Genomic DNA, 27,075 nt, shown 5'->3' on the forward strand with positions numbered 1-27,075 from the left:
TCATTTAGATCTTATTATTTCTCACGAACAATCAAACCTTTCGCCGATCCCGATGGGCTCCACCATTTTCATGCCACGTCTTGTGCCGGATGCCTTAGACCGGGATGCCCTCGACAACCCAGAACGCCTCTTTTGTATCCATGCAGTATCTATCAAAGATATGGGGTGCGGATGGCGTCGGGTGACGATAGGCGACCTCGCTAAGGCGGTAGACCGTTTTGCTTGGTGGCTCGAAGAGACAGTTTGTTCCAGCGGAACGCCCGAGAGGCTCGTTTATATTGGACCAAATGACATCCGTTATGCCATAGCGGTTATTGCGTGTATGAAGTTAGGCCACTGTGTGAGTCGGTTAATTGTCAGATTTGCAGTAGTATCAGACTGAACAAAAAACTCAAGATTCTTCTTTTGGATCCAAGCACAGCTCAACCCGTAATCGACTATCTTCTGGCCTCGGGAAATTGCTCTAGGCTACTGTTTGCGCGTGAGCTTGCCGACAAAGTGCATCTTATAAAAAAATTAATCAAACATTGGATATATGGGAGGTAATGGATCTTTGGACAATGTTTACTGGCCCGAACAGGCCAGTTCACTACCCCCACGAATATACCATAGCTCGAGAACAACAACCAGCTGTTGTCCTCTATAGCTCAGGCACGACAGGTAAGTGGTGTGACCTAAGAATCTCTCCGGGTGGGTAAATTAATGACAGTCTATAAATCCTTGCCGCTCAGGCGTACCCAAGGAGATTGCCCTGCCGCATGGATATTTTAGTGCATTGGATTATTTCCAGCATATCCCACTTCCCCAGGGAAGGAAATCGACAGCCCCCTGGCTGAGTCACCCCCACCATCCCCATCTCATAAAGACCAACATGTTCCACGCAACTGGTATTGTGACCTGGGCAGCTGCAATTTTTCATCGCACGCATTTTGTTCTTGGACCCGACGCACCATTGACCCCGGGGTCGTTGAAAGCGATTGTCTCTGAGACGGGTGCAAAGTCGGGTCTCTTTTTGCCAGACACTTTGACGTGCTTGAGTGCTTCTGAAGAGGGTTTAGCGGCACTGGCCAGCTTAGAGTGCGTAAGCTTCGTCGGCATGCCTTTACCACCGAGTGCGGGTGATAAGATCGCCCGCGCGACACGCTTGCAATCCTCCATCGGCCTCACGGAGGCAGGCTATTTTTGTAGCCTACAACCGAAAGACCCTATGCACTGGGAATATTTCGAATGGAATTGCCACCATCCTATGGAAATGCGGGATCACCCGAGTGGGTGTTCTGAGTTGGTCATCACACGCCCGCCTGACTATTATACGCATACTGTCTTCCTCGTTCTCCCCGATCGAGAAGAGTTTTGTACAGGCGACCTTTTTGTCCAGCACCCGGATCATAAGGAGCTTTGGAAGCATGTTGGCCGCAAGGATGATGTTTCCAAATTACAGAACCGAGTGTTTCTCCATCCAGGTCCCATTGAGAGAGCCCTCGAAGGGCATGAATTGGTCTCCAAGGCGATGGTAGCCACCAATCATGCCCTTCGTGTAATGCTGATTATAGATCCAGACCGGAGAATCGCAAGGCGCTCGATGCCACCCGAAGAGGTTGTCGATCGGCTCTGGCCTTTGGTGGAACAAGTCAATTGTCGCCTCCCCGTGGAGGCTCAGATAACACGAAACCGTATCTTGGTTGCGCCCATCAACAAGCCCTTCAAAACAACAGCAAAGGGAACAATACAACGTCGCCATATACTTGAAGATTTTAAATTGGAAATTGAATCTTGTTCTGCACTCTAACTTTGGAGCTGCTCACAAACCTAGAGTCAACAGTTATAAACTTTAATTAAGCTAAATATTGAACTTGTACGTACCTTTGACAGTTCCTGATAATAATAATAAATGACGAGGGAAGAACATCCCCATGTCGGGCTTACCTGCGCCGGTTCCTAGCGCCCTTTGGCTACCAAAGCCGATGCCTCCTGGGCGAAGCGCCATGGGATGTGGTGAATCTGCGAATGGGTAGTGGTAGTGTTGTTTCGTGGCCCCTTCTTTACAAGAGGATTTGGAGCACACTTCGTCCTGATGGCTGGATCGAGCAATGGGAAATTGACTTTGAACCTCGTTCTGATATTAAGTCATTGAACGACACACCTCTTTGTCAATGGTACCAACAAACGAAATATGCAACGGCAGCCTCTGGTCACCCCATTATTTATTGTGCAAGACAAACCCAAATGTGGCTACGACAAGCGGGGTTCAAAGCCGTCCGTCACCAGGAAATTGCCCTGCCACTGAATCAATGGAACCAAGTTGCTAGTGATACTGGCGCTGTCTGGTACGCCATGGCATCGAGATTATCGAATCGATGTGTGTTGGACCGTCGAGAAAAGTCTCCTGTTTGACAGAAAAGGAAGTGCAGTCCATCGTTTCCCATGCGCGGCAGCAGGCTCTTGATCTAACTATGCCAACATTCTATACCATACATATTTACAAGGCGCAAGAGCGCTGAGGAAGCAAAGGCTAAAGGACAGAAGAGCTCATAGCAGCGCGTGTTGATGCTAGGGCAGAGTAGCCATACAGAACCGAATTCTAATGCGACATTCGATCAACGTTCTTTCACTCCCTCTAGCATTGTGGAAATGGTAGAACCCAATGTCAAAGTGTTCACACCGGATAGTTTGGAGCAAGAAGGGCGCGCACCACCCATCAAAAACCGGATACAGGAAACCGTCAAGTCCTCGCTGGCTACCTACCAGTTTCCCCCATCCGCTCAGGACCTTGAATGGCAGGCGAGCTTTAGTGCCAATAATGCAGTGGATTGAGCATGTATTATGATGTGTATCTAAAAGACATTTACCTTATACGGGATGATAGGCTCATGCATGCAATAACGTAGTTGATAACCGAGCTGCGCACCACCCGCAATTTGAAAAATTAAAACGATTAAAATACCATAAATTTAGACTTTTATATAAAGATAAGTAGTTCCATCGATTTGGATAGTTTATAATTTTATAGCCTTGTATATTATAGCTAAAATATCTAGAAGATATACATCTAGTCCCCGATTTAGTAGACTAAGTTCCCTTTATTTAAATAGCTTCATCTACCTGAGCTTTATATTTTATATAAATTTAAATATTAAATATTAATATACTATTTTTAAAAGTAATTTATTCAATAAAGCGCTCAACCCCGGCCCAAGCCCACGGTGGGTTGGGCCTTGGGCCTAGTATAGGGGCCCATAATGGGCCTGTGGGCCCCCAATTGGGCCCCAAACAGTGCAAACATAGGGCTTTATGTAAAAAACGTGATTTATCCTGCGTAGTAAGCATCTTTATGAATGCCAAGACCAGTATTTATGCAAAAATGGGCTTTGGGGGGAGCCCATTGGGGGCCCATCGTGGGCCTAGGGGTTGGGCTTGGGCCTGGTAGTCAGGGCCCAGGGCTCATGTGGTTGGGCCTTGGGCCTGGAGTTTGGGCCCATTCGTGGGCCCTGAAGAAGACTAGGCAAATCAGCGGTTCAATAGGAGCCGTTTTCAGCGCCCCGCTAACTGTGTCAACGGATACTTGTTTTAACATATTTTTACCTTAGACTGTCTTTTTAAAACGATAGCATTCTATGATAATATTACACAGGCCCCTAGCCATCCTGGAAGCCTTGAAGTTAAGACTAGTGCAGATAACTATAATTTGAGAACTCTAAGGAAATTCGTGTCTTGCGAGCATGAGATTAAACCCTATTTGGGTCCTTACGATTTACCATAGCATCTATGCAGGTGCAAAACGGAGCCTGGAGAGGTATTCCCAGTCTATTTCTAAACTAGTGATCCTCCGGAGGAGAGAAAGGAGAAAGAATGGCCAAATGATGATATCAAATATTCTTAGTTCTCAGCAAGGCTTTGCGCTGCTACATCCCAAGACTCCAAATAATCCTGCTATAGTCGGTGGAGCTCGCAACAAAATGTTTCAATTTAATGTGTGGGAGAAGGGTGCTTCCAATTTGAACACAAACTTGCCATTAACGCAATTGAGACATAGCAATCATGTATGCGACTTAGTTAAGACTCACGTCTTAGCCATATACTACTCAAGTGCCTATTCCCCGTTACCTTTCTTTGAGCCGCCATTTGGAACAGATGTGGTCTTTGGAGTATTCGACTTCCTTCGCCAGGGGATCCGCCCAATAGTAGTAGGGCTGGCTGGTTCTTTGTCCATCTCACTTTCTGCAGCTACCCACTGGCGTTGTGAACTGCTTACTTGTATAATAGCAGTGTATGCAGTGCTAATGCCGTGTTCTATAATCGACAGTCGGGGGAACACAGTCAAAGAAACTTTTTTCATGTTCTTTTGATTGGCGTTATTCTCCGTTGTGAGGTTTTCGGTAATGGGAAACTTGAAGGCCTCACAATCATCCTCGGCGGTCGGCGGGTCAAAGTCTGGCTCATATCTGCGTTTACTGTGCTGGATCGGTTTCCAGATATCCGCTGCCTTCCGTACAACTTTTCTCAGAGTGTTATGGAAAGCGAGGCGTTGATCTTCCGGGAGTAACTCATCCAGGTATTCTGACACATTCTTCACCACAGCTTGGATACCCACCAAACATATCCCTTCCTGAGTTCCTGGATCTATCGACAAAAGAACCGACCGGCAAAATGACTCTTTCTCGCTATCAATAGCTGCCTGGTTAGCGAGGACCTTTCGAAATTGGTTATATTTGTTATCTCCGGCGGCGATGTATACTGGTAGGAAGATATGTGTATTAATTTCTCTAGCCAGAATAGCCAAGATGATAGCAAACCTCATTTGCTTCGCTGCTGGCGTGTTGGAACATGGAATAGGGACCTGGCTGTCTTGTGCCAAATCACATTGCCGAAGTTTCTCCCATGCTGAAACGTTCTATCGTTTCAATCAATTTGGTTTCTGTCAGCCTTTCCCTGCTTTCTCTAGTTCTCGGACGGTGTACTATGACAACTACTTACCTGAAGTGTGTCTCTAGGAAGGTCGTTCTTTAACATGGCAAATATTTCCATTTTAGCATATTCCCAAAGTCCGGTAAAGCTCTCAATCCTAAATGAAGTCAGTTGGAGTGTTGGGCGAAGCTATGATCCCAAAGTGAATGCACACGTACACTGAGTCTTCAGTCATCTCACTATATCCAGCAGCATAACCTTCCAATCTTTTGAGGTTTCCTTCCGTTTTTGTCAGCGATTCCTTGAGGGAAGTACGCTCATCTTGCAGTTCCTTGACCGTTTTCTTGGTGGAATTCAGTCTGTCTTTCAACTCTGTCCCCGCCGCTTTCATCTTGTCAATGGTGGCTTCTCTTTCTTGGATACTTTGCTGCAAACCACTGATTTCCTTTCGAGCTACTGCTAACTTGTCCCTCTCCATTGCAATATCGGATTGGAGCTTCTTCACCTGCTTGCCAAACTCATCTATCACCTTATCCCGCTCGGAAATGCACGTGTCCTTGTCATTAATCATCGTCTGCAGTGTCTGCGCATGCTTTTTTGTTTCTTTGTGTCTGCCCTTCTCTTTTTCATTAGCCTGAAACATTTCGTCTAGCGCTATGTCTTTCCTCTTTCTTTCCTCGTCCATCTCTTCTCTGAGGCTTGCAAGCTCATGGCCCTTGGACTTCAGCTGGTCCAATAACTTGTTGTTTTCATCGTAAATCTCTAAAATGGCATTGAATCCTGTAGTTGAGGTCACTGTCTTGAGCTGAGTAAAAATCGTTCTCAGGACATGCTGGTCAAGGGCGTTAGGGGAGGGTATAGGTGGTGAGGTCAGGGTATGAGGAGGCATGTTGGTTAACAAGTTTGAAGAGAAGGCAAAAGCAGCCCATAGATAACACCTAAAGTTCCGCACCAGTCTGTTCTGTCAACGAACTGAGGCCGTAGACACTCCTGCCTCAACACATCGACACATAAGGTCAATTTAAGTCCTGTTGCTTTTCCGTATGGGATAATGCCTCAAGGCCCCATACCCTCACTTCCGCCTCATTTGGGATCCCAACCTGCCGACGTGGCAGGACTTCTGTGGCCATTGCAGAATCTGCGGCATGATTCAGTTCACCCATACCTGTTCGTTGGATGGGCAGCTCTCTACTCTCTGGTGGTGTAAGTACAAGGCTGGCAAGGCTTCAGTTTCCTGTACCGCACAGCCAGTGAAACGAAGACGCACGGATCTCCTGGTGTATGCGCGAGTCATGTCTTGCCTGCAGGCAGCCAATCGTACGAAGCCAGATACTACGTGGCCTCGTGTGCCGCAACGCGCACTTGAACTACTACTACTACATGAACTACTAGTACCACAGCAGCATCCCCCCTTAATCTCTGCAAAGCTGAGAACTTAGGTGTAAGTTCACATGGATATCTTTGATGATTGGACTCTTTATCACCGGCCCCCGCAAATGAAGGGTTTAGAGAAGTAACAGATGGGCCGATCCGTTGTGGTTCCGCGGCCGATCCTTTTCCCCGCCAGGTAGGTGCCTTTGGGCATCTGGATTGGGGTAATATCCAAAAGCAGAACTTACAATATCCTCTCGCCCAATTTTTTGGGGTTTGAGGTTCTCGCTCAGTTAATAAACCCGCGAGGTTTATTTCTCTCTCTCAGAGCTAGCCCGTTTAAGTGAGTGGGAAGTACTATACCTTGGCGACTGATGCTAAGGTGGTATCGGAAAAGTTGGTGCTAGACTAAATTCAACCAAGGCTTGCATGATGTCCCGTTTATATGGTATGCTGTTGCGGAGGAGATATGCTTGCTAAGGTTGACTTGTTATTAGCTTGTGATGTTGCGTTCAGGTACTGTAATAATCGATATTGTCATTCGGGATCAGCTAAGTATCAGAGAAAATCGGATCTCTATAACTATCTATCATGATGTTGTACAAAAGCTTGACAAATGCTTCCATCTCAATCTATCATAAGGGAGATATCTACCTGTCCAGTGAGCCTCGGTGAGGGAAATGATAGACTCAAAGTCCTTGTCATACCCATGGATGGAGCTTTGACACCACTTTTTGCCGTAGTCCATCCACTGACGTTCACTCAGAGACGGGGGTAGCAGGAGCATTATATTCTTGGTACTTTTCGGTGAGATCGGGGATATTCAGAGGATGATGAGAACCAACATCTTGCGAAGGATTCGTGGGGTACGAGCGAACGAGTCTTGAATGATGCCCTCGACCCAAACCTGAGAATACATTTGTGCCATCTTACTAGATATTAAGAACAGATAATCGACAGCAATTATAAATCTACCAGAGTAGGAAGGTGTTGAATAAGTCCATCAATTCCCATCAAGTATAATACATCTCAAGTCATAAAAAGCACATCCCATAACCGTCAAACTCCATGACGCAGCGATATCAACCCAGTCGCAGTGGTATCACAAGTAACGCTTGAAAATCCCATCTAAGCATGCTTCTGCATATCAAGCTCGGCGCCTCTCTGCTTCACCTTGCCCTCATCATGAACCTGAGTCCACTTCGCTTCCTCAGCGCGATCGCCAGTAGCAGCAGCAGCGACCTTTCCAAGACCACCCTGCAAGCGATCAGCAGCACCCTCACCAAAATCCTTCAGCTGTCCTTCAGCCTCGGCACCCTTTCCACGTAGGTTCTGGTTTTCGCCCTCCTTGCGCAGGTTCTCGTTGCCGATCAGGTTGCCCAGGGACTCCTTCGCGGAACCGACAGTCTGGTCCCAGGCGCCTGTGGAGCGCTGCTCACGGTCCTTGGCTGTCGCGCCAGTGTTGGGGTCGGCGGAGAAGGGGCCTAGCTTGGCGGTGGTGTGGCTGGCGTCGTGTTCGGCGGCGGCCTTCTGCTGCGAGGCATCGCCTTCAGCCTGTGCTTGTTAGTATATGCTTGTTGGTATTGAAGAAATGGTAGTAGTATGTACCTTGGTGGCGGAGTTGCCAGTCACGGCACCGACGGCGCTCTGGACCATGCCAGTGGCAGAGTCGACATAGGACTTGAGAGTGGAAGCACCGTTGTCAGACATTGTGGTTGTTGTTTTGTGGTTGAAGTTTTTGTTTGTGAGGTAGTTGAAGAATTGATAGGTTGTTGACTCTGATTGTATTTGTTTGTTTGTTAGAATGATTGTTGTTGATGGTGATCTGGACAAGCCAAGATGGTTGTTTATATAGGGCTGTTCCTGGACCCTTGACTTTGGTTCCTGAGGCCCAATGATATCTATATGACGTCATTGTATCGATGACGCACTACCACGACCCACTACCACGACGTCATAGGCTTGTTTCATAGTAGTCAAGATGGACTTTAATTCACTTTACTCCATGTGCTGGGTATTAACTCACATGGCATTCAATAGAAGACTACCATTGGACCCCCAGCTCATTGTGGATCGAAATCGTTCATTGTGGCTCGACCCGAGGGGGATGTCTAGAACAGGAAGTTAAAGAAAGACGTCTCACGTGATGAGTTTCGATGGTAACATTGAAGTGTATGAAAACTAGAGACACTTAGCTAGTTACGTATAGTACTTAAAGTCTTCTGGGAGATTCCACGGCCAGCTACATCGGATGGCTGAGAATCACAAGCACAAGAACTGTTTCTTGTGCCAAACCTGTGATTCTGCTCCTATGAATTAATTGTACCGAATCTTTTTCGTACCACAATACCGAGTTCTACTAAAAGCCGGAAGACGACAAGGGCCTTTATAGCATAGATGGACAGTTAACCAGCTCTTGACTGATTGGCGGGATGAAATGTATGCTAACGCCAGACGTCCTATTGACAGGGTAGTCCTTAGTCGGGTAAGTCAAAGTCGTGAAACTGATCCTATCACCATTTGGTATCAGAGAAGGCCTTCGTTAGGAGTTGCAACCCATCATACCTAGAAGAGAAGCTAGTCACGTCAATAGATTGAAGGTTCAGGAAGAATTCCTGCCCGCGTATATCATGTTGGGAGGTATCCTGATTTTTTGTCCAGTTTTTGAAATTAGTTGAGAACAATGATCGAGACAAGCATGATGGTAGGGTAGGCTGTAAAGGCCTGCATGGGATAATATCATTTGTGGGCTCTAGATTTATTGGAATACTGCCCGAGGAATGTCGCAATCTCAGAGAAGATACTTGGGTCTGTTTGATTCACGAGTCACCAGTGCAGTTGTTTGTTGTCACAAATGAATGTCGTGTACGATGAGTATTCTTGACAGCAGGGGAAAGAAGAGATACAATCACTTTTCCATATTAGACACAATATAGATGTATGCTGTTAAGTATAATATCGTGAGAAGAACATTCTATCAGCATGAGAAGACAGCATTCATCATCATGATCCACAGAAGGAAACACAGGCAAACAAAGAGCATCTAACCAAAATCATGATAGAGCACTAAACAAAAGAAACAAAAGTGACCCTAAATGCAATCATCACAGTCATGCAATAATCATCATAGTCGTTGTCATCATCATCAAAGCATGATATACGTAATCTAGAGGCCTTCAGGCACCATATACTAAATCATAGTCAAGGCCGTTCCTCAGCAGTAGCTTCCTCGGACTATCAGTAAACAGTCCGAGAGTGCCGAGACATTCGTCCAAGCGCGCCGAATAATCCCAGGTCTCCGGATCCAACCCATCCAGCCGGGTAACAGCGGATTCAGCTTGATCCAACCAATAATGCCAAGCTTCCGTATCAGGTGCGATACGTCCAGTCTTCACCCACCTAGTCGACTTAGTCGACTTAATCGCAGCCCATAGCGCCTTTCGGAAGCTCCGGTCCTCCCCCGGCGCCGGAAAAACAGGTGCGACCTCCTCAAGGTGAAGCGCCGAGTAGTCCCAGTGTAATTTCTCAGGCAATGCCGCAACCATCCAGTACGCAGCATTGAGCAACAGATACGACGCACCGAAGGTGACTTGCATGCGTGCTCCCGAGTTCCCGAGCGCAATAACTCCAAACATAAGCATCATTGTTCCGAGGAGGGCGAGGGAGCGATACCACGTTCCCGAGAGGAGATAGTTGCATCGTTCGGGTGCGAAGAAGAGCGATCGGGCGACTGCTTCCTCACACTCCACAATTATGAAAGCACCGTTCGGGTAGCAGATGATCACATCGCCGGACGGGATATCGTCTCGGCCCGTTACACGTTTTCCGAGCTTCAGGGACCATTTACACATGATACCGAGAAGGGATGAGAGGCACGAGAGGAGGACGGTCGCTACCAGCGCCCATCCGTCATTGAAATGGATCGAGAGGCCCAGCAGCGCGATGGACATGGCACAGCCGATGACGGCGAGTACGGAGAGCAGGCTGAAGGCTCGAGCCGAGATCAGTGCATCTGACGGGTTCCCTCCGTCTTTGATCGTGATTCGATAATGGCGGACCGTGTAATCGGAGTCGCTCTTCATCGATTCATCCCCGGGTAGGATGATATGCGGGATGCGGCAGACGTGAGGCCGGCAATTACCGGAGCGAATGCCCAGCACGGTACCTGGAACATCATCTAGACGGAGTGGTCGCGACGGTCTCATAAACGCCTGGGGTGCAGGCAAGAGGCGTGGGAGAAAGGTGAAGGCCGATAACGTCGAGACTTGGTAATTCACCGACACGGAACCCTCGCCCAAAATGGCGAGGAAACCGACGATGTCGAGGTGAAAATCTTCGAAACTGTCATTGAAGAACATAACGGGCTGTGTGTTGCCAGGTAAAAGACGGTGACATGCGGGTACGCTCTGTATATTTCAAGGATACGACCCACTGCGAGGTTGTGTCACTTTCGCCGCGACTCAACAGACGGGCCGTCCGTTTTTATTTTTCATCTGGCGAGGCTGAAACTCTTCCCCGTGGAGCTCATTATTGGCCAGACGCTCAAGCGCATAAGCGCGTGAAACTTGCAAAGACATCATTGGCAGGTGGTGGTTCATTTGCGCTGGGGCCAAGTCAGGGACTTTTTAGGGCTCGTTGATTGGAGGCAGGAAAACTAGGTGCATATGGGGCTGAACACGAAGCATCTGAGCCAATGGTTCCCACTCAAGCGATACTGATTTGCGGGCCGATCCTTGGAGTGGATGCGTACCCTCGGGCATCCATCTGTCATCCATCACCTGCCATTATCTATACAAGGCTTTCTCATCAGGCGTTGGCGCCCTTCCATATCACCGTCGGGTCTATTTGGTTTCTTAGCTTGTGGCGAATTTGATGGAAGTTCAGGGATCCACTTACAAACGCTGGAAAATGCATGATTGCATAAACCTATTTGTGTCTGCCTAAACCACTAGTTAAAGGTTGAAAACCTCCTGTTCGTTATGTGGTTTTTGTAGTGCCTTGAATATTTGCCACATTCCAGCGCTCATTCAGCCTTGTCATTATCCTTCATCCCAAGGCAAAACCTAGAACTGAACTTGGAATAAAACATGCGTTTCACCATTTTCAGGGTCGCGGCAAATGCACATAGATTGCCCACATCTCCGTATCCTATTCAACCTGATGGACGTATGTTAAGCTTCTGGTCCTAAAAATAAGAGGATGTGTATACAAAACCTTTTTCTGGACCATCGATGCTAGCCGGGAGTCACCACAATGATGGTCCTTGAACCCTGCAGCAGCCATCAAAGTAAGGTATAGTCCTGAGAGATATAATGGTGGGCGCAGCGTGCTAACCTCACTTATCTGGGGTGACACCGTGAGGGCTGAGCGTTAATTCTGTGGCTTGACGTAATTTAGGCAACCTCATAATTGCAATACTGCGCTTTTTGTTTTCTTCTTTTGCTGGTTTATGTGCACGACCTTTGTACTAGCAGAAAGGTGTCATGAGAAATCCACAGAGGGATGATAACCCGAGAGGACGATAATATTGGGAACTGGCCATCGCGCGCGACTTTTCGCCGGGTACTTTTGTGTTTCGCTGCGGATGCAAGTCATATAGTTGTTCTAGCGATATACGCGCCTGTCAGCTAATTTCTCACATAAACATGCGTATTTCACTGTCATCGCCTTTCGGAATATATTCTTGGCCGCAAGGTCTAGAACATGTACATCCAATGAGCCGTGACATGCGCAAGCCGTCCAATTCGAAATTGGAAACCTGATCAGATCCGGGATTCACGGATAACCGCCGATTCTCGGAACGGATCAGATAAGATAACTAGTCAAACCCCTTTCGGAGATACCACGGAGGCCCCATGGAGTAAACAACGAATTTCCCGTCCCACGGACATAAGGGCAAAGACATATTCGGGCAAGCCAAGCGAAAGAACACGATTGTCTCACTTTCGTTGGACGGATGTTTCATCGATCCGAGCCCCGAAAGCCATCGCCAACTCTTAAAACCTAGCATTCGTCCTCCCCGCAGCTAGAGTTGACGATGAAAACACGGATCTAAGCACCGGTCGGAATGACGCCAATAGTCCTGTCACCATGCTGGCGAAATTGCTGCTCATCTGTAAGCTCTTCGGCCCTATCTTCGGCCAGATATTCGTCAGCTTGAGAGAGGCGGTTGCTACCCGGTTACACCGACTCACTTACCGCGCTGTGGAGAATCCGCGCAACGTTGTCGTTGTTGGCGCTTCTTTCGCTGGATATCACGCGGCTAAATGTCTTGCTAGCTCGCTTCCAACTGGGTATCGGGTTGTGATTATCGAGAAGAATACGCATTTCCAGTTGACTTGGGTTTTGCCGCGTTTTAGCGTGGTGAATGGCCACGAACATAAGGCTTTCATTCCATATGGGCCTTACCTTGATCGGGCTCCCAAAGGTTCTTATCAATGGGTTCGTGATAGTGTTGAGCATATTGTCCCCGGTGAGAATGGACACACTGGAAAGGTAGAGCTTGCGTCTGGTGAGGAGGTGGAATTCGATTACTTGGTGCTTGCGACTGGGGCGTCAGGAGCACTTCCATCGCGAGTGCCAGCCGGGACCAAACAGGAAGGGATAGAACAGTTACTGGCTGAGCAGGAGAGGCTCCAAGCTGCGACGGATGTGATCATCGTTGGTGGTGGAGCTGCGGGTATTGAGCTCGTGGCAGATGTGAAGTCACGATATCCCGAGAAAAATGTCACGTTAGTTCATTCCAGAAAGACATTACTGGGTCGATTTGGTGGTCGAATCGGAGAAAGGGCATTACAAGCGCTTGAAGAGCTAGGGGTGGTGACTATCATGGGTGAAAGGGTGCTCAGCGACAGTGCAGAGGAGGGTAATATCAAGTTGAGCTCCGGCGAAACTCTCGCATGTGATTACCTGGTACGCTTCTCGCAGCTACGTCCTTGAGTGCTTGCTAATTTTCCAGGTGAAATGTGTTGGCCAGCATCCCAACTCGAAGTTAATACAGGCGCTGTCACCCGAATCGATCTCTGAGACAGGTCATGTAAAAGTTCGCCCTACACTTCAAATATCAGACATGTCGCTCACCCATATCTATGCCGCCGGGGATGTCGTAGATATGGACAATATCAAGAATGGTCGAGCAGCAGTACAGCAGGCGCAGTCTGTCGCACACAATATCGTGCGCTCCATCAGGTCGCAGAATCAGCTAGAGTATCGCCCGCAGTGGTGGGAGGGAATGACGAAACTACACGTAGGACTAGTAAGTGGCTTGTTTGTTTGCCTTTCATATCATGCACAAACTGACACCACAAAGGGGAAAGCCTTGATTTGGATGGGCGATGGTTCAGCCGAAATAATCATGTCTGCGAAGTGCCGAGCGGAGGAGTTGGACAGCGCAAAGGTGTGGAAGTTTTTCGGGGTGAAGCCATACGCGGATGTGGGATATGAGCTGAGAAGGGATGAAATATAAGCTTGAGGTGTAGCTCTTCTGTACGTGAGTATGTGAGACTTTTGGTTTGACTTTATTTGAAAGAGAAATTGTACAACTTTATATAGCGCATTGCCGCACTTCTTGTTGTGAAAGAACTGTTCGTTTTCTTCAATTGCAGCTCCTGGGGGATGCCAGTGAACATTGTTCATGCTTCGGGCGTGGTAACTTGGGCAAAAGCTCAATAACCGGACAATGGAACGATAGTTGATTTTGTTGCCCTAAACGAATCAATCGATAATACACATATCGTAAGTTACATCCACCTCGGACTGATATCTTTACCTTATACGGAAGACTTTCCGATTCTGCCTGTAGAATCGGTAAATGTTACCCTCCCGGCGTCAAACTTCTTTTAGAAAGATCTAGCTTGGTGGCTTCTAGGTTTCTATCATCCACATTGGATAACAATCCGGCGATGCGCGACGCGTTCAATACACAACACAAGCACTCTGTGCTCCGAGATTCTAGACCTACTTCGAGGTTACCATCAACCTCGTCTACACTGTAAATGTCTTGGCATATGGGGAATGCTGATCGTGAGGGACACAAATGTGACACGTCCTGACCGATTAGTCAAACATCGATGAATCATATTTCGCTTACTCGATATTTGCATGCAAGGATTACGCGGAGATATCTTCCAGTTTACCTTTTAGAGTTGCATATGTAATGTCGGCTGTAAACATTGCCCCTGGCCAAACCCCATCCCACCCCTTGCATGCTTCGCGTGCCCGCTACCAAAACAGAGAACGTTTTAAGAACTCTCCCCTGCATGTCGTATCTCAAGTAATCCTTGTCTCACTCAATACGCAGTCTGGATGCGTATACGATTGTATGACAATGTTTGGAAATAAATTTGATGTGAACGGGAAGGTCTTACATCCCCCCTATTATCATCCATATATGCTAACAACTATCAGTTAGTAGTAGTAGCGGGGGGATCGAGGGGGTTAGGGAAGGCAATAGCACTAGAACTGGCATCGAAAGGTACGATCTTCTTTTTACCAAAAAAAGTCCTTCATAATCATGCAACCTTCTCTCTCATAGACATGGATAAAACTTACAAGAATCAGGCGCCAATCTTCTCCTTCTCGCCCGGACGGAAAGTGCATTACAAGTTGCGCAGCATGAAGTCGAAGCTGCATGTGCTTCGTCAAAGCAAATTGTCGATACAAGGGCGGTTGATCTGACCAAACCTGATGAAGTACATCCCCTTCATACATGCCGTCCTTGCTCGTCCTTGCTAATTAAACAGATATCTAGAGCCTTACGACACTACCACCCGCCTGACATCCTTGTCTGCACAGCAGGGGGTACTCCTAACCAGGTCGCTTTCTCGCCGATATCCCTCCGGAGGCTCTGACCTCGTGCATGGAATCAAACTACTACACCACAATATTCGCCGTCCAAAGCTGCTTAAAATTATGGCTCGTTGCCCCGCAGACGCCCTCACCCAGACATATTATCCTCACATCGTCGACCGCCGCTTTCCTGGGGCTACCGGGTTATATAGCCTACACACCTACCAAGGTAGCTATTCGCGCCCTGGCCGATACCCTTCGTCAAGAACTGCTTCTTTACGGCAAAGATGCGTTTAAAGTCCATTGCTGTTTTCCTGGATCATTCCTATCCGAGTCCTTCTTTCAGGAGCAAGAACAGAAACCCGGACTCACAAAGGTCCTCGAGGGAACCAGTATGTCCCAGGAGGAACTGGAGCGCAAGATACCCAGTGCCAGAGAGATCGCGAGGAAGATTGTCCGGGGCTTGGAGAAGGGGAAGACGTACATCGCGGTCGACTTTCAGACGGAGCTTCTGCTGAATAATATGCGTGGGCCGAGTCCGCGGTTTTGGACGGTGTGTGATTTCCTGCTGGGATTGCTAGCGTCCTGCGTGTGGTGGGCTTTCCGGATCGATTTTGATAGGAAGACCAGAAGGTATGGGGAGGCGAGGAATGGAAGAGACAGTCGGTGTCAGGTTTAATATTGGGTCTGCGGTGTTTCAAATGAGGCTTTGGGCCACGTATATGGCTACATTCTGATATGTACTAATATTGTCACGTCAAACGGCCTGAGGGATCTAATATCTAATGGTGACAACTTCGAATATCGTGAGCCAGTGCTGATAATTGGAAATGTCCCTATCCTAGTGACTCGTTTAAGTATCCACTGGTTGCATCCATGATGGGTCCTATGGTAAAAAGTGCATTTCTAATCATCTTAGCTCATGATTATCCTAAGTCTTACTTGAAGTAGGGCAATCATTACGTGAGATATCCATATTTACTGTTACTGAGCTGTATATTTTTGACAAGGGTACAAGAACCAGCCAATGGCAGTAGAGTTCTGTAGATCAGTGGCCAATAGGAAGCCTCAAAGTCTATCGGCCTCGGCACCTGAGCCGAGCATTTGTCAGCCGTGATTTTCCGGCATCCAAAAAGACTCCACGCGGTTCACCATATCGAAGCTATAAATCGCCATGAGTGCGCCCACAATGACCTTTATCCGGCAGGGCAAACTATCCTCGTTCTATCCTCACAGTCATAAACCAAGATAGTCACGATGGGATCTATCTCTTCAACATCCCCTTCCGTGGTCCCAGCTGACAATACCCCTACTTCACCCCGCCAACAATGCAGGCGCCGCTGTCAACCCCGACGACCCCAACACTCCCACCCTCTTCAAACCCTTGCGCATCCGTGATGTGACCCTCAGAACCGCATCATTGTGTCTCCCATGTGCATGTACTCCGCCGAGTCGAACCCCGCCTCCCCCTTCGTCGGCGCCCTGACCGACTACCACATCGCACACCTGGGCCAATTCGCACTGAAAGGTGCCGGCTTGGTCTTCGTCGAGGCACAGGCCGTCCAGCCCAATGGACGTATCTCGCCCCACGACGCCGGTCTTTGGCAGGAGGGAACCGACTCCGAACAATTCAAAGGTCTCCAACGCGTCGTCCAATTCTCCCATAGCCAGGGTGCCAAGGTGGCCGTTCAGCTGGCCCACGCCGGTCGGAAAGCCAGTGTGTTGCCCCCATGGGTAGCAGCGCAAGCCGGAAAACCCAGTCTCCGGGCCGAGGAGAGCGTCTTCGGATGGCCGAAGGACGTGGTCGGGCCTAGTGGCGGTGAAGAAAATATCTGGGACCCCGCGGAGGGCAGATTTTGGGCTCCCCGGGCATTGAGCACAGCAGAAATCAAGGAGGTGGTCCAAGCGTTTGCGAAGAGCGCAGAACTGGCGGTGAAGGCTGGTGTCGATGTTATCGAGATCCATGCGGCACACGGGTACTTGTTGAATCAGTTCCTGAGCCCCGCGACCAACAAGCGCACCGATGAGTACGGCGGTAGCTTCGAGAACCGTGTTCGCATTGTCCGTGAGGTTGCGACTGCCGTCCGTGCTGTCATTCCGAATGGTATGCCGGTGTTCCTCCGCATCAGTGCGACCGATTGGCTTGAGGGTCAGCCTGTGGCTGCCGAGTCGGGTAGCTGGGATCTAGAGAGCTCTCTCCGTTTAGTCGAGATCTTGCCGGAATTGGGCATTGATTTGGTCGATGTTAGCTCGGGCGGAGGTCATAAAGACCAGAAGATTAAACTGAGTCCTGGCTACCAGGTAGATCTGGCCGGGGAGCTGAGAAAGGCGATCCGGAAAGCGGGTGCATCGACCCTTGTGGGAGGTGTGGGATTGATCACTGAGGCAGAACAGGCGCAGAGCATCGTTCAGGGCGCCGATGAAGCGCAGCAGGCTGAGGCCATCGTGACGGCCAAGGCAGATGTTGTTCTCTTAGCGCGTCAGTTCATGAGAGAACCGGAATGGGTCATTAACACGGCGAAGAAGTTAGGAGTCAAGGTGACGCACCCACACCAGTTCTGGCGAGCATTATAGATAGAATATGGGCATAGAGGATATGTATTTATGAACATGATAGAACTAATGTGATTTGGATTATGATATACAATTGAGTTTTCGAATCGAATTAACTTCGGTTAAGTCCGGCTCAACTCGGAGGACTCCGGAGTCCGAACAGCACGCCTGCATTAGTTCGTGTTTAGGACAATTAACTATTGACAGCTTGTAGTCTTGATCAACCCCACCATAAAATTGGTTGATATTAATTGATTATGATATAATCGTCTACCCCGCGTCCAATTAAATTTACCCCAAAACATCCAACTCACAACTCTCACTCTCAACTCCTCACCACCACTCCCACCAACAGCCACCATACGCATCAGTCACCATGGCCCTCAAGCCCGGAGATTCCTTCCCCAACGACGTTGTCTTCCAGTTTGTGACCTTCAATTCATCCGTCCTAGTTCCCTACTAATTGTTGTCAGGTACGTCCCCTGGACCGAGGAGAAGGGCGACATCGCCGCCTGCGGTATCCCCATCCCTTACAACGCCTCTAAAGAATGGGCCGATAAGAAGGTGGTCCTGTTCGCCGTTCCTGGTCAGTCTCCATTAACTTACCATCCCATCGATATGTTGAAATTAACATGGTCTCACAATTCTAGGCGCTTTCACCCCCACCTGCTCCGTCAGCCACGTTCCCGGGTACATCCAGAATCTGCCCGAGCTGAAGGAAAAGGGTGTCCAGGTCGTTGCTGTCGTTGCATCTAATGACCCCTTCGTCATGAGCGCCTGGGGAAAGGCCAATAAGGTGAAGGGTGATGACATTGTATGTATTCTCCCCTGGTGGTTTACCAACGCATTTTTAATTGCAGTATACTGATTGCTGCAGCTGTTCCTCTCTGACCCCGACGCCAAGTTCTCAAACAGCATCGGCTGGGCCAGCAACGGTCGCACCGGTCGCTATGCGATTGTCATTGATCATGGCAAGGTGACCTACGCTCAGATCGAGACTAAGAAGGGTGTTGTGGAGGTGCGTTTTCTTTTGGTCCTATTTACAATTGCCAGTGCTAACCAAGTGGGTAGGTGTCGGGCGCCGAGGCTGTCTTGGCTCACCTGTGATTCTCTTCGGAAGCTCGTTCTCCGAGGTGAATTAGATGGGGAATGGAGCAAGCTTCTGCTTAGCTAGCGTTATCTTTTAATTAAAACTCGCTCTCGATTTTCTAGACCTAGTACTACAGGTTAGTAGCAGGCAGGAAAAGTCATTATCAAGCGATTAAATTACGTCTAATGGAGAATTACCCCTTCTCACATTTGCATGCTGTAGTCTTCTAGAAGTCAATAAAGCTAACAGGGTGAATTATCCCTCAAGAACGTAATGTCTCAGACTTGAGACCAGCAGTACACCCTATGTCTGGCGGTCAAGGGATACAACTAGGCTCAATATTAACAATGACCCTTAGGATGTCGGGCGTGATGATGAATACCTAATAAGTGAGAACACTTGCCCAATCCATTGGATTCCACGGGCCGAGGGCGGCACCACGGATCTATATGAAAGCAAAGAAACATTCAACACAACAATATGGAGCAATTCCGGGAGGAAGTGACATGCCGGAACCTTACAGATGACACAACTCGAACTTAGTGAAAGGGGTTGCCCTGTTGACTTGGATCCGGCTAATATCCTGTGCATTAAGGAAATGTTAAATTGCTAGCGAAGAAGCACTTCACTTGGACGATGGCTACTGAAGACGGCATAGTGTTAGCAACTCCAATGTCCCTTATAAACCCCCGAGTCGGCGATTACTGAAAACGTTCGTGAAGGCTGGATTGATCTGGAGGATCCCTCTGAGTGACCGAAGCTATGCTGCTACACTGCACTGCTGGGTTATTTCTAGTGACTTGAGCTGCGTGGAGTTTATCACAGGTGAGGGAACATCCTCTCCTTTCACTGGATTCCCCCCAGCCATGTATTAATGCTGCTTGTGCAGTCATAGTCTTGTGTCCGTTGTCGGATAGAAATCCGTGTTTTATGTCAAATCTCGTAACAAAAACTAAGCACGGAGTAGTATTGAACGGGTTCATTGCAGTTCATAGGGCGGAACGGCATTTTATATCCAGGGTTCACGGCATTTTTTACTTTGAGATATTCCCTAGCACTATGCATAAAGAGAATGAAACCCAATTTCCCCTTTTCCCCTTTTCCCAACTCTATTCTGGTGGGTATGAGGTGTAATCCTACAAGGCGCAAGATACAGAAAGAAGAGCCGTCTTTATCTTCATTGCCCCGAACCCTATTATAATGAATCATTCCTTCCGACATCGCGCCCTGACTCGCTCAACCACTATTAGACCCGACTTGATAGAGAACTGTTGGCAAAATAAAAAATTAAGTTCATCTACTGTTAATTAAACACCCGGGCGTGCTAAGAGTGCATATGCCTTATTTGATGGGGAATATACTCTACAGTATGAATAGCTGCATGGGGCCAAATGGACTTAACTCCTCATAGCTGAGTTCTCATTCTAGTGAAGCATTTTATCTCTAATCCTTCTACGATGGAAGTTATAAATATACCACCATGGACCAAATACCACAGCCTCTTTCCTTTCCTCACCACCAAGTTCCATGGAGCACTCCCCCTTGCACAAAACCAACAACACAATTTAGTTTGAAATTAAGGTCCATCTCTAGCCAAAATGACCAGCTTCAAGGTTCTCTTTGCCTTCCTCGCCATGTTCCTGTTCTCCATCCAAACCGCCGTGGCCCTCCCCGGCAACACCGAATCCATCCCTTCTGCTGCTGCTGCCGTCAAAAACTATAACACCGCAGCTCAAAAGTCTCCTGCTCCCGCTGAAGGCGAGCCTTTCGTACGTTTGCCACGGTCATTCTATCCATCACAAACCCCCGCGATGTAATCAACTTTCGGCATCTTGCTAACTGTTTCTGATCCCCAGCAACGTGGAAAATACTGCTATGGTACTTGCAACAAGCAGAAGAAATGTAATTGTCAGGAAGGAAAGGCCACGTACACTTGCTCATGCGTGCATCCGGATGCGAAATGCTCGTGTTGGGTGGTCTAGGTCAATCTGACACTCTTGGGCCTTTTTTTTGGGCAGCGTTGCTGATCTGGATTGGCTTAAATGTATGGGGTTGAGATATTCGGGTCGATGTGATGAGCAGGCAGAGTTGGGATAGAAGAGTAAATGTCCGTGATGTTGACCTTCTTGTCTCTTCTCGTCGCTCCCCCGGTGCTAGTAGCTTAAGGGGGGTGGCAGCTTAGTTTGAATGAGAGATATTGTTGATTGCTAAGTACTTCTTGTGACATTATACCGTCTATGAGTAGCGGGCCTTGGTCGGAAACAGCAACTTGGTATTTAACGGAAATTGGCAGCAGGGATGGTATATTATATACACATGGCTCTTCTTGTTATAAGACTAACAAATCGAGAAGCAAAATTACCAGATTAGCACAGCTAATAGTCTTCAGACTCATCACTCATGACAATGTCGTCGTCATCGTCATCATCGTCATTGTCCCAATCATCGTAAACATCGTCACCGTCCTCATCGGAGTCGCCATCGGCCATCTTATTGAACATCTCCTGCATCATGAACCGGAAAGCCTGCTCGTGTGCCTCGTCGAGATCGAGCAGGACCTTCAAGGGCTCCTTCGGTGTCCAATCCGCCGGGTCAACCTCATCTCTATCAAACAAAAATTCCGGGAGATGAGAAGCGAAGAAAGCCAGGACCAACGACCCAACCCCCATGACATACTCCGTGGAAAGCGAGATACTGGCCTCGTCACGGTCCAATCTCGTCGCCAGACCGGTGACATCACGCTTCTTGAGGAACTCAACAAGATCCACCGCGGGGAGCTCGAGCTTATCGCCGTCCCTTGCGCAAGCCTTGATCAATTCAAGGGTCTCATCCCAATCAAGCGTGTGGCGTTCACACAGGAGCGCCAGCAAAAGGAAAGTCGGGCACTCGTTGTGATGATTTTGGCCCACCAAGACCTTGTCGAAGGCGGCTTTCTCCGCTTCAAGACGTCCGTTGAAAGGTCTCCAGAATTCCCTGTGCCAGGGATCAGACACTTGAGATGAAGGGTGGTGCTGAGCCTCCTTGATGATGTCCTCAGGAAGGTAGTTTTCATATCGATTGAAGGTCCACATATTCCACAGGTTATCGAGCTCTTCGCCGAGTTTGGTCTTGGTTGCGAGATCAAACGACAGCCGGGCTGGCTCGTTGTTCTCCAGCGATTTCTCATACCCCCTGATGCAAGCATAGGCGGCCTCGCGCTCTTCTTTGCTGGCAGGGCCTTCGGTCAAACTGGCGCAGGCTTCCAGGTAGTCCAATAGAGCGTCTTCTCTTTCTTCGGAGATGTTGAAGTGAGGGTTCGCTTTCATGGAGTCCACATAGCTGATCCTTTCCTTGATTTCTTTGCTTGTGGAGGTGGAAATTTCCGTGAATGGGCGCGGCGGCGCCAAGTAGCGTAGTGGGTTCATTGTGGTGTTTTGTCTAATATACGCTATTCCACAATACAAAAGGACGCTATGTCAAACTGTCACTGTTTTATTATGGTAATGTTGAGTTTGTAAACAAAAAAGTCTGTATAATTTAAAAAAAAATTTCTGATTGAGGGGTGAAGCTTATCCGTATCGTGTCCCCACTGTGGGTTTATCGGAGTTCACTGAGTGGTCCGTTGAGACAGTGATCGACATGATAGGTAGGCGGCATCGCTGTTGTTCTTCTATACTCCCTACATTTCTGCTCTGTTGACACATACAAGATACACGGCAAACCCATAGGATCATAGGTAATCTAACCGCGAAGTACAGTTCGATGAGAGCGATACTAGTAGTACTAACTTCATCCAACTTCTACGATAAGATGATGCGTACGGGACAAAGAGATGTGTCCAGATTATATATAAGCGAATACATGACTTGGATCAACCATGTGAGCACCGCGAATCAAAATACCGTCAGGCTTTGTCGCATAAGCCTGCTACTGTCCCATAACAGATCCGTGCTGCGGAAACCCCAAACGTCATCTCAGATTGAGACTTCTCTTTCTGCAAAAGAGAATCCTTCCCGGAAGATCGGGGCAATGGTTGAACTCGTAAAGCGTGTGATCATGGGGGACAGCAGCCAAGCGACAGGCAACAGTGGGACTAAGCTGTTGTTCCTTATCTTACAAGCTTCTGAATATTCGTCCGGCCTCGAACACCCTGCTTTGTTGAAAGAAGAACCATGGGTGGCGAAGCGTGTCAAACCGGTACGAACCTCATCAAGCGCAGCCCCTTTGAAATTAAGGCATAGATCCAAAGGTATGAGACCGAGGAGAAGATGCATCTTTTCCCGATATCTTGATCCCAGCGCATTTCTTTAATATCTCCTATATGCTTTCGCAAGGCGGACAGCTTTCAGATATATCAAGTAGATCATTTGGATGTCCAAGGCAGTTTGGAGCTCAACTAATAGTTCACTCAATTTGGTAAATCTTGAGGTTACAGAGGCCAAATTTACTTCGGTTTGTATACTGATTCATTACAAATGGAGCACCATAGTTATTCTGAACTCAGGAGTTGGAGCATGACAGGATATCAAATAGTATACTGGCTAAAATATCAAGGGATTTTGAGCTTTGCTATATAATGTCGTAGTGGTGGCTCAATTATCAGGAAAGCCCGATTAGCTCAGTCGGAAGAGCGTGAGACTTTTAATCTCAATGTCAGGGGTTCGAGCCCCCTATCGGGCGATTTTTTTGCCTTCCGTCCTTACGGAAGGGAAGTTTCCCCGATCAATTTTGCTTGATTTTTTTACCTCGTTACTTGACGATTGTCGCCATGTACCTTTGCTGTGTTTACTGGGACTTCCTACTCTCTTACCTAGTTTACCTTCATGTCCTCACACACCAGCATATCGTGCTGCCGCCCACCGCAAAACAGACTTCCTTTCTGATTCCGACATTTTGATGTCTCCAGTTCATCGTTGCAGGTTCCATTCGTCTACCTATTGCAAGTGGAAGAGTCTCCGCAGCATTCATTATTATCTTTTACATGTTCTTGTGGTCGATATATCTGATTCTGACTGACAGGTGCAGCCTTGCTGCTGGGAAGGTTCTTTGCTTTCTCCTCCTGGACCCACCTCTGCTGATGAGGAGTTTCCCTAGGCTCCCGGCTCGATGTACAGTTGTAACCTGAATCCTTAGACACTGCATGTCCTCCCTCTGGTAGCCTTCTAAAATCTGGCGTTACTAATCAAGGCCCGGTTAGCTTAGTTGGAAGAGCGTGAGACTTTTAGACTATCTCTTAGAAAGCCTGCTATCTCAAGGTCGCGGGTTCGAGCCCCGCATTGGGCGTTTCCTTTTTGTTTCTGCTTCCTAGGAATGTTAATTACTGCGGCCCCTAGTGCCCCTTACTTGGAACAGAGTTGGGGACCGGGGTTCAACGTGGCTCCATACATTCTGTCAGGATATGGGGTAGATGGCTCTCCTGTCTGCCGAAGCACCCCGTCTGGATTTGACACCAGAAGATTGCTTCAAACTCCATCCTTTTTCAGGGTTCGGTAGAGCCGTGAGATTTTGGCTGTCTAAAAGGTCTCACAATAAAGAAGTCTAGAAGAGGACCACCTTCAAAGGCGATTGTCATTATCTCCGACACGGACTTGGAAAGGTCTTCTAACGGTATCAAACGGAGGTCGTAGATGATAGACGTTCTTATCCATGACCGGGCAAAGCAATTCATACAAGTATTAGCCCTCGAGGATGGCATAAAATTGGCAGCGTGCCAGCTTTTTGCACCTTTCCTAGAAGCTTTTGGTATCCCTGATGCTCTCCCTATAACAACCCCAGTGGTTTTAGCTGCCGACCGTCACGGCTGGGAGATTCGTTATAGCTTTTAGTTTTCTCTGAAACAACAGAAGTCAAGCTGTACGTTTATTGTTCCTGGATAGATTAAGAGTCCTTGCTCCATCCGACCAGGTAGAAGTTCATTGAAGCAAGTATAATCAAATTTGCTATAATGGATTGCCACCGTTTATGGGAAGGCGGGCCCCGCGGGTAGCGGTCTGATTGATGAATGCCTGAATGTCCGCGGAGCTAGAAGGAATCCTTCAACCTGGAACTTAAACAAGACCATTCCCTGGGAGTTCTATCTGGTGGAGGCCCCATTTATTCGCCCAGGTGTGGATCTCCGCGGTGCTTAATAGGGTAAGGGATGTACTATGTGGTAGCCTAGTTCAATAGTGAGACCCATCATAGCCGCTAGTTGGAGTTTTGATGAAACATTACCACAGCTCATAAGGCTGAATCCCTGCCAACGTTAGGGCTGAGAAGGATTTTGGTGGTTGCCTAATGGGACCGAAGCAGAATCCTACAGACATAGCTATAAGCGAAGTAAGATTCGCCTGTCTGACATTTAGACTGTACTGTATTCTGTGTTGAACGATTCATGCCGATGTTTTCCTATATTCTCTATAAACCTCAACCTACGATATGAAACTGAATGTCCTCTTGCTAGGGGCTGCCCTGGCCAGTGCTGCCCCTGGTATTCACCTACGCGCTTTGCCGAATGCTCCAGATGAATACGCTCCTGCAAATGTCTCTTGCCCTGCTGTGAAGCCTACAGTGCGCAGTGCATCCAAGCTATCCCAGAATGAAACAGACTGGCTCGAGTCGCGTCGGAAGGAGGTTGTGTCGCCCCTGAAGAATTTCCTCGGTCGCCTGAACCTGACAAACTTCGATGCATCGGCTTATATTGACCGAGTGTCTACGAACATGTCCAATCTACCCAACATCGGGATTGCCGTGTCCGGTGGTGGATATCGCGCCATGCTAAACGGTGCTGGGGCTCTCAAGGCCTTTGACAGTCGAACCACCAATTCGACCGCTTCTGGTCAGCTGGGAGGCCTCTTGCAGTCTGCCACTTACCTTTCAGCGCTAAGCGGCGGTGGATGGCTGGTAGGATCTGTCTTTATCAATAATTTCACCACCATCAGCGATCTTCAGACGAGTGACAATACTTGGGATCTAACAAACAACATTCTTGAGGGTCCGAACGTGAAGCACTTCCAGTTCCTCAACACCGTCGATTATTGGAGTGAATTAGTCGACACAGTAAAAACCAAGAAAGAGGCGGGCTTTAACACGTCCCTTACCGATTACTGGGGCCGCGCGCTCTCCTACCAGTTTATCAATGCCAGCAGCGGGGGTCCCGACTATACTTGGTCATCGATTGCCTTGATGGAGAATTTCCAACGAGGTCAAACCCCCCTGCCCATTCTGGTCGCGGATGGACGGAACCCCGGTGAATTAGTTATCGGTAGTAATTCTACTGTGTACGAGTTCAATCCTTGGGAATTTGGCACCTTTGATCCTGCTATCTATAGCTTCGCACCATTAGAATATCTGGGTTCCGACTTCAAAGGTGGCCAGATATCTAGCAACGGGTCGTGTGTTCGGGGCTTCGACAATGCTGGCTATGTCATGGGTACCTCGTCTTCTCTCTTCAATCAAGGGTTGCTACGATTGAATGGCACAAAGATTCCTAAGATTTTCAAGTCGGCTATCGCAAGTATTCTCGAAGATCTGGGCCAGGACAACAACGATATTGCCAATTACCCCAACCCATTCTATGAGTATACTGGTGCTACGCCGGCTATCGCTAACCGGTCCCACTTGAGTGTCGTAGATGGAGGTGAAGACGGACAAAACGTCCCATTACATCCGTTGATCCAGCCAGAGCGCCATATCGACGTCATCTTCGCCGTGGACTCCACAGCTAATATCCACAGCTGGCCTTCCGGCAAGTCCTTAGTGCGCACCTACGAAAGGAGTCTGAGCTCGATTGTCAGCAACGGAACCGTGTTCCCTGCGGTCCCCGACCCCAATACCTTCATCAACCTGGGACTGAACAAACGTCCGACCTTTTTTGGATGCGATAGCAAGAACCTGACTGGGCCAGCACCGCTGATTGTCTACCTTCCTAACGCCCCTTATACATTTCTTTCTAATACGTCCACTTTCGACCTATCCTACAGCTACGAGGACCGTGATGCCATGATCACGAACGGTTATAATGTTGCCACCCGTGGAAATGGCACGGAGGATGCCAGCTGGCCATCATGTGTGGGGTGTGCTATCCTTTCGCGCTCTGCTGAACGCACCGGTACTACTCTGCCTGAAGTCTGCTCTCAGTGTTTCAAGAACTACTGCTGGGATGGAACTATAAACAGTACGGGGCCCGAGAACTATGAGCCGCAGCTTATGATAAAGACCAGTCTTGCTCCCAGGGAACTGCCTGGTTACACTGCTGCCATATTTCCCTTCGCTCTGGCACTGGCTATGATGTTTTAGACATATTGTTTACTGTGTGTTGCCGACATGCGGGTTAGATTCATTAGATAGCGGCATGCAGCATCGTCATTCGTGATTACAGTCGCAAAGCGAGTATATATGGACATATAAGA

The 27,075-nt window shown here is 48.3% G+C and overlaps 12 protein-coding genes across 12 annotated transcripts; 8 read left to right on the forward strand and 4 right to left on the reverse strand.

The window, feature by feature from the left end:
• Nucleotides 1–871: 871 nt before the first annotated feature.
• ANOM_008324 (uncharacterized protein) lies at nucleotides 872–1,789 on the forward strand (the record flags this gene model as incomplete). Its single annotated transcript, XM_015553580.1, has 1 exon — nucleotides 872–1,789. The coding sequence occupies one exon, from the start codon at nucleotides 872–874 to the stop codon at nucleotides 1,787–1,789; it is 918 nt and encodes a 305-aa protein (XP_015405259.1).
• Nucleotides 1,790–2,226: 437 nt separating this feature from the next.
• Nucleotides 2,227–2,814, forward strand: ANOM_008325 (uncharacterized protein; the record flags this gene model as incomplete). The annotated part of the gene is made up of 2 exons (XM_015553581.1): nucleotides 2,227–2,327; nucleotides 2,622–2,814. The coding sequence occupies 2 exons, from the start codon at nucleotides 2,227–2,229 to the stop codon at nucleotides 2,812–2,814; spliced, it is 294 nt and encodes a 97-aa protein (XP_015405260.1).
• A 1,276-nt stretch (nucleotides 2,815–4,090) lies between these two features.
• Nucleotides 4,091–5,794, reverse strand: ANOM_008326 (uncharacterized protein; the record flags this gene model as incomplete). Its single annotated transcript, XM_015553582.1, has 3 exons — nucleotides 4,091–4,891; nucleotides 4,975–5,062; nucleotides 5,124–5,794. 3 exons carry the CDS (start codon nucleotides 5,792–5,794, stop codon nucleotides 4,091–4,093), a joined length of 1,560 nt encoding a protein of 519 aa, XP_015405257.1.
• Nucleotides 5,795–7,404: 1,610 nt separating this feature from the next.
• Nucleotides 7,405–7,986, reverse strand: ANOM_008327 (mismatched base pair and cruciform DNA recognition protein; the record flags this gene model as incomplete). The annotated part of the gene is made up of 2 exons (XM_015553583.1): nucleotides 7,405–7,830; nucleotides 7,885–7,986. 2 exons carry the CDS (start codon nucleotides 7,984–7,986, stop codon nucleotides 7,405–7,407), a joined length of 528 nt encoding a protein of 175 aa, XP_015405258.1.
• Nucleotides 7,987–9,452: 1,466 nt separating this feature from the next.
• On the reverse strand, nucleotides 9,453–10,634 carry ANOM_008328 (uncharacterized protein; the record flags this gene model as incomplete). Its single annotated transcript, XM_015553584.1, has 1 exon — nucleotides 9,453–10,634. The coding sequence occupies one exon, from the start codon at nucleotides 10,632–10,634 to the stop codon at nucleotides 9,453–9,455; it is 1,182 nt and encodes a 393-aa protein (XP_015405261.1).
• Nucleotides 10,635–12,366: 1,732 nt separating this feature from the next.
• On the forward strand, nucleotides 12,367–13,741 carry ANOM_008329 (NAD(P)/FAD-dependent oxidoreductase; the record flags this gene model as incomplete). The annotated part of the gene is made up of 3 exons (XM_015553585.1): nucleotides 12,367–13,188; nucleotides 13,235–13,531; nucleotides 13,586–13,741. The coding sequence occupies 3 exons, from the start codon at nucleotides 12,367–12,369 to the stop codon at nucleotides 13,739–13,741; spliced, it is 1,275 nt and encodes a 424-aa protein (XP_015405262.1).
• Nucleotides 13,742–15,133: 1,392 nt separating this feature from the next.
• Nucleotides 15,134–15,742, forward strand: ANOM_008330 (putative short-chain dehydrogenase; the record flags this gene model as incomplete). The annotated part of the gene is made up of 1 exon (XM_015553586.1): nucleotides 15,134–15,742. One exon carries the CDS (start codon nucleotides 15,134–15,136, stop codon nucleotides 15,740–15,742), a length of 609 nt encoding a protein of 202 aa, XP_015405250.1.
• A 752-nt stretch (nucleotides 15,743–16,494) lies between these two features.
• On the forward strand, nucleotides 16,495–17,637 carry ANOM_008331 (NADH:flavin oxidoreductase/NADH oxidase; the record flags this gene model as incomplete). The annotated part of the gene is made up of 1 exon (XM_015553587.1): nucleotides 16,495–17,637. The coding sequence occupies one exon, from the start codon at nucleotides 16,495–16,497 to the stop codon at nucleotides 17,635–17,637; it is 1,143 nt and encodes a 380-aa protein (XP_015405249.1).
• Nucleotides 17,638–17,844: 207 nt separating this feature from the next.
• ANOM_008332 (peroxiredoxin family protein) lies at nucleotides 17,845–18,805 on the forward strand. The gene is made up of 5 exons (XM_015553588.1): nucleotides 17,845–18,039; nucleotides 18,090–18,202; nucleotides 18,267–18,430; nucleotides 18,494–18,634; nucleotides 18,688–18,805. Exons 1-5 carry the CDS (start codon nucleotides 17,993–17,995, stop codon nucleotides 18,721–18,723), a joined length of 501 nt encoding a protein of 166 aa, XP_015405252.1. The 5' UTR covers nucleotides 17,845–17,992; the 3' UTR covers nucleotides 18,724–18,805.
• Nucleotides 18,806–20,304: 1,499 nt separating this feature from the next.
• ANOM_008333 (uncharacterized protein) lies at nucleotides 20,305–20,688 on the forward strand (the record flags this gene model as incomplete). The annotated part of the gene is made up of 2 exons (XM_015553589.1): nucleotides 20,305–20,475; nucleotides 20,563–20,688. 2 exons carry the CDS (start codon nucleotides 20,305–20,307, stop codon nucleotides 20,686–20,688), a joined length of 297 nt encoding a protein of 98 aa, XP_015405251.1.
• A 393-nt stretch (nucleotides 20,689–21,081) lies between these two features.
• ANOM_008334 (uncharacterized protein) lies at nucleotides 21,082–22,110 on the reverse strand (the record flags this gene model as incomplete). Its single annotated transcript, XM_015553590.1, has 1 exon — nucleotides 21,082–22,110. One exon carries the CDS (start codon nucleotides 22,108–22,110, stop codon nucleotides 21,082–21,084), a length of 1,029 nt encoding a protein of 342 aa, XP_015405248.1.
• A 2,992-nt stretch (nucleotides 22,111–25,102) lies between these two features.
• On the forward strand, nucleotides 25,103–26,962 carry ANOM_008335 (lysophospholipase family protein; the record flags this gene model as incomplete). The annotated part of the gene is made up of 1 exon (XM_015553591.1): nucleotides 25,103–26,962. One exon carries the CDS (start codon nucleotides 25,103–25,105, stop codon nucleotides 26,960–26,962), a length of 1,860 nt encoding a protein of 619 aa, XP_015405247.1.
• Between the last annotated feature and the right edge of the window lie 113 nt (nucleotides 26,963–27,075).

The sequence above is a fragment of the Aspergillus nomiae genome (assembly GCF_001204775.2).
Source record: "Aspergillus nomiae NRRL 13137 chromosome Unknown contig00214, whole genome shotgun sequence".
Classification (NCBI taxonomy): Eukaryota; Fungi; Ascomycota; class Eurotiomycetes; order Eurotiales; family Aspergillaceae; genus Aspergillus; species Aspergillus nomiae.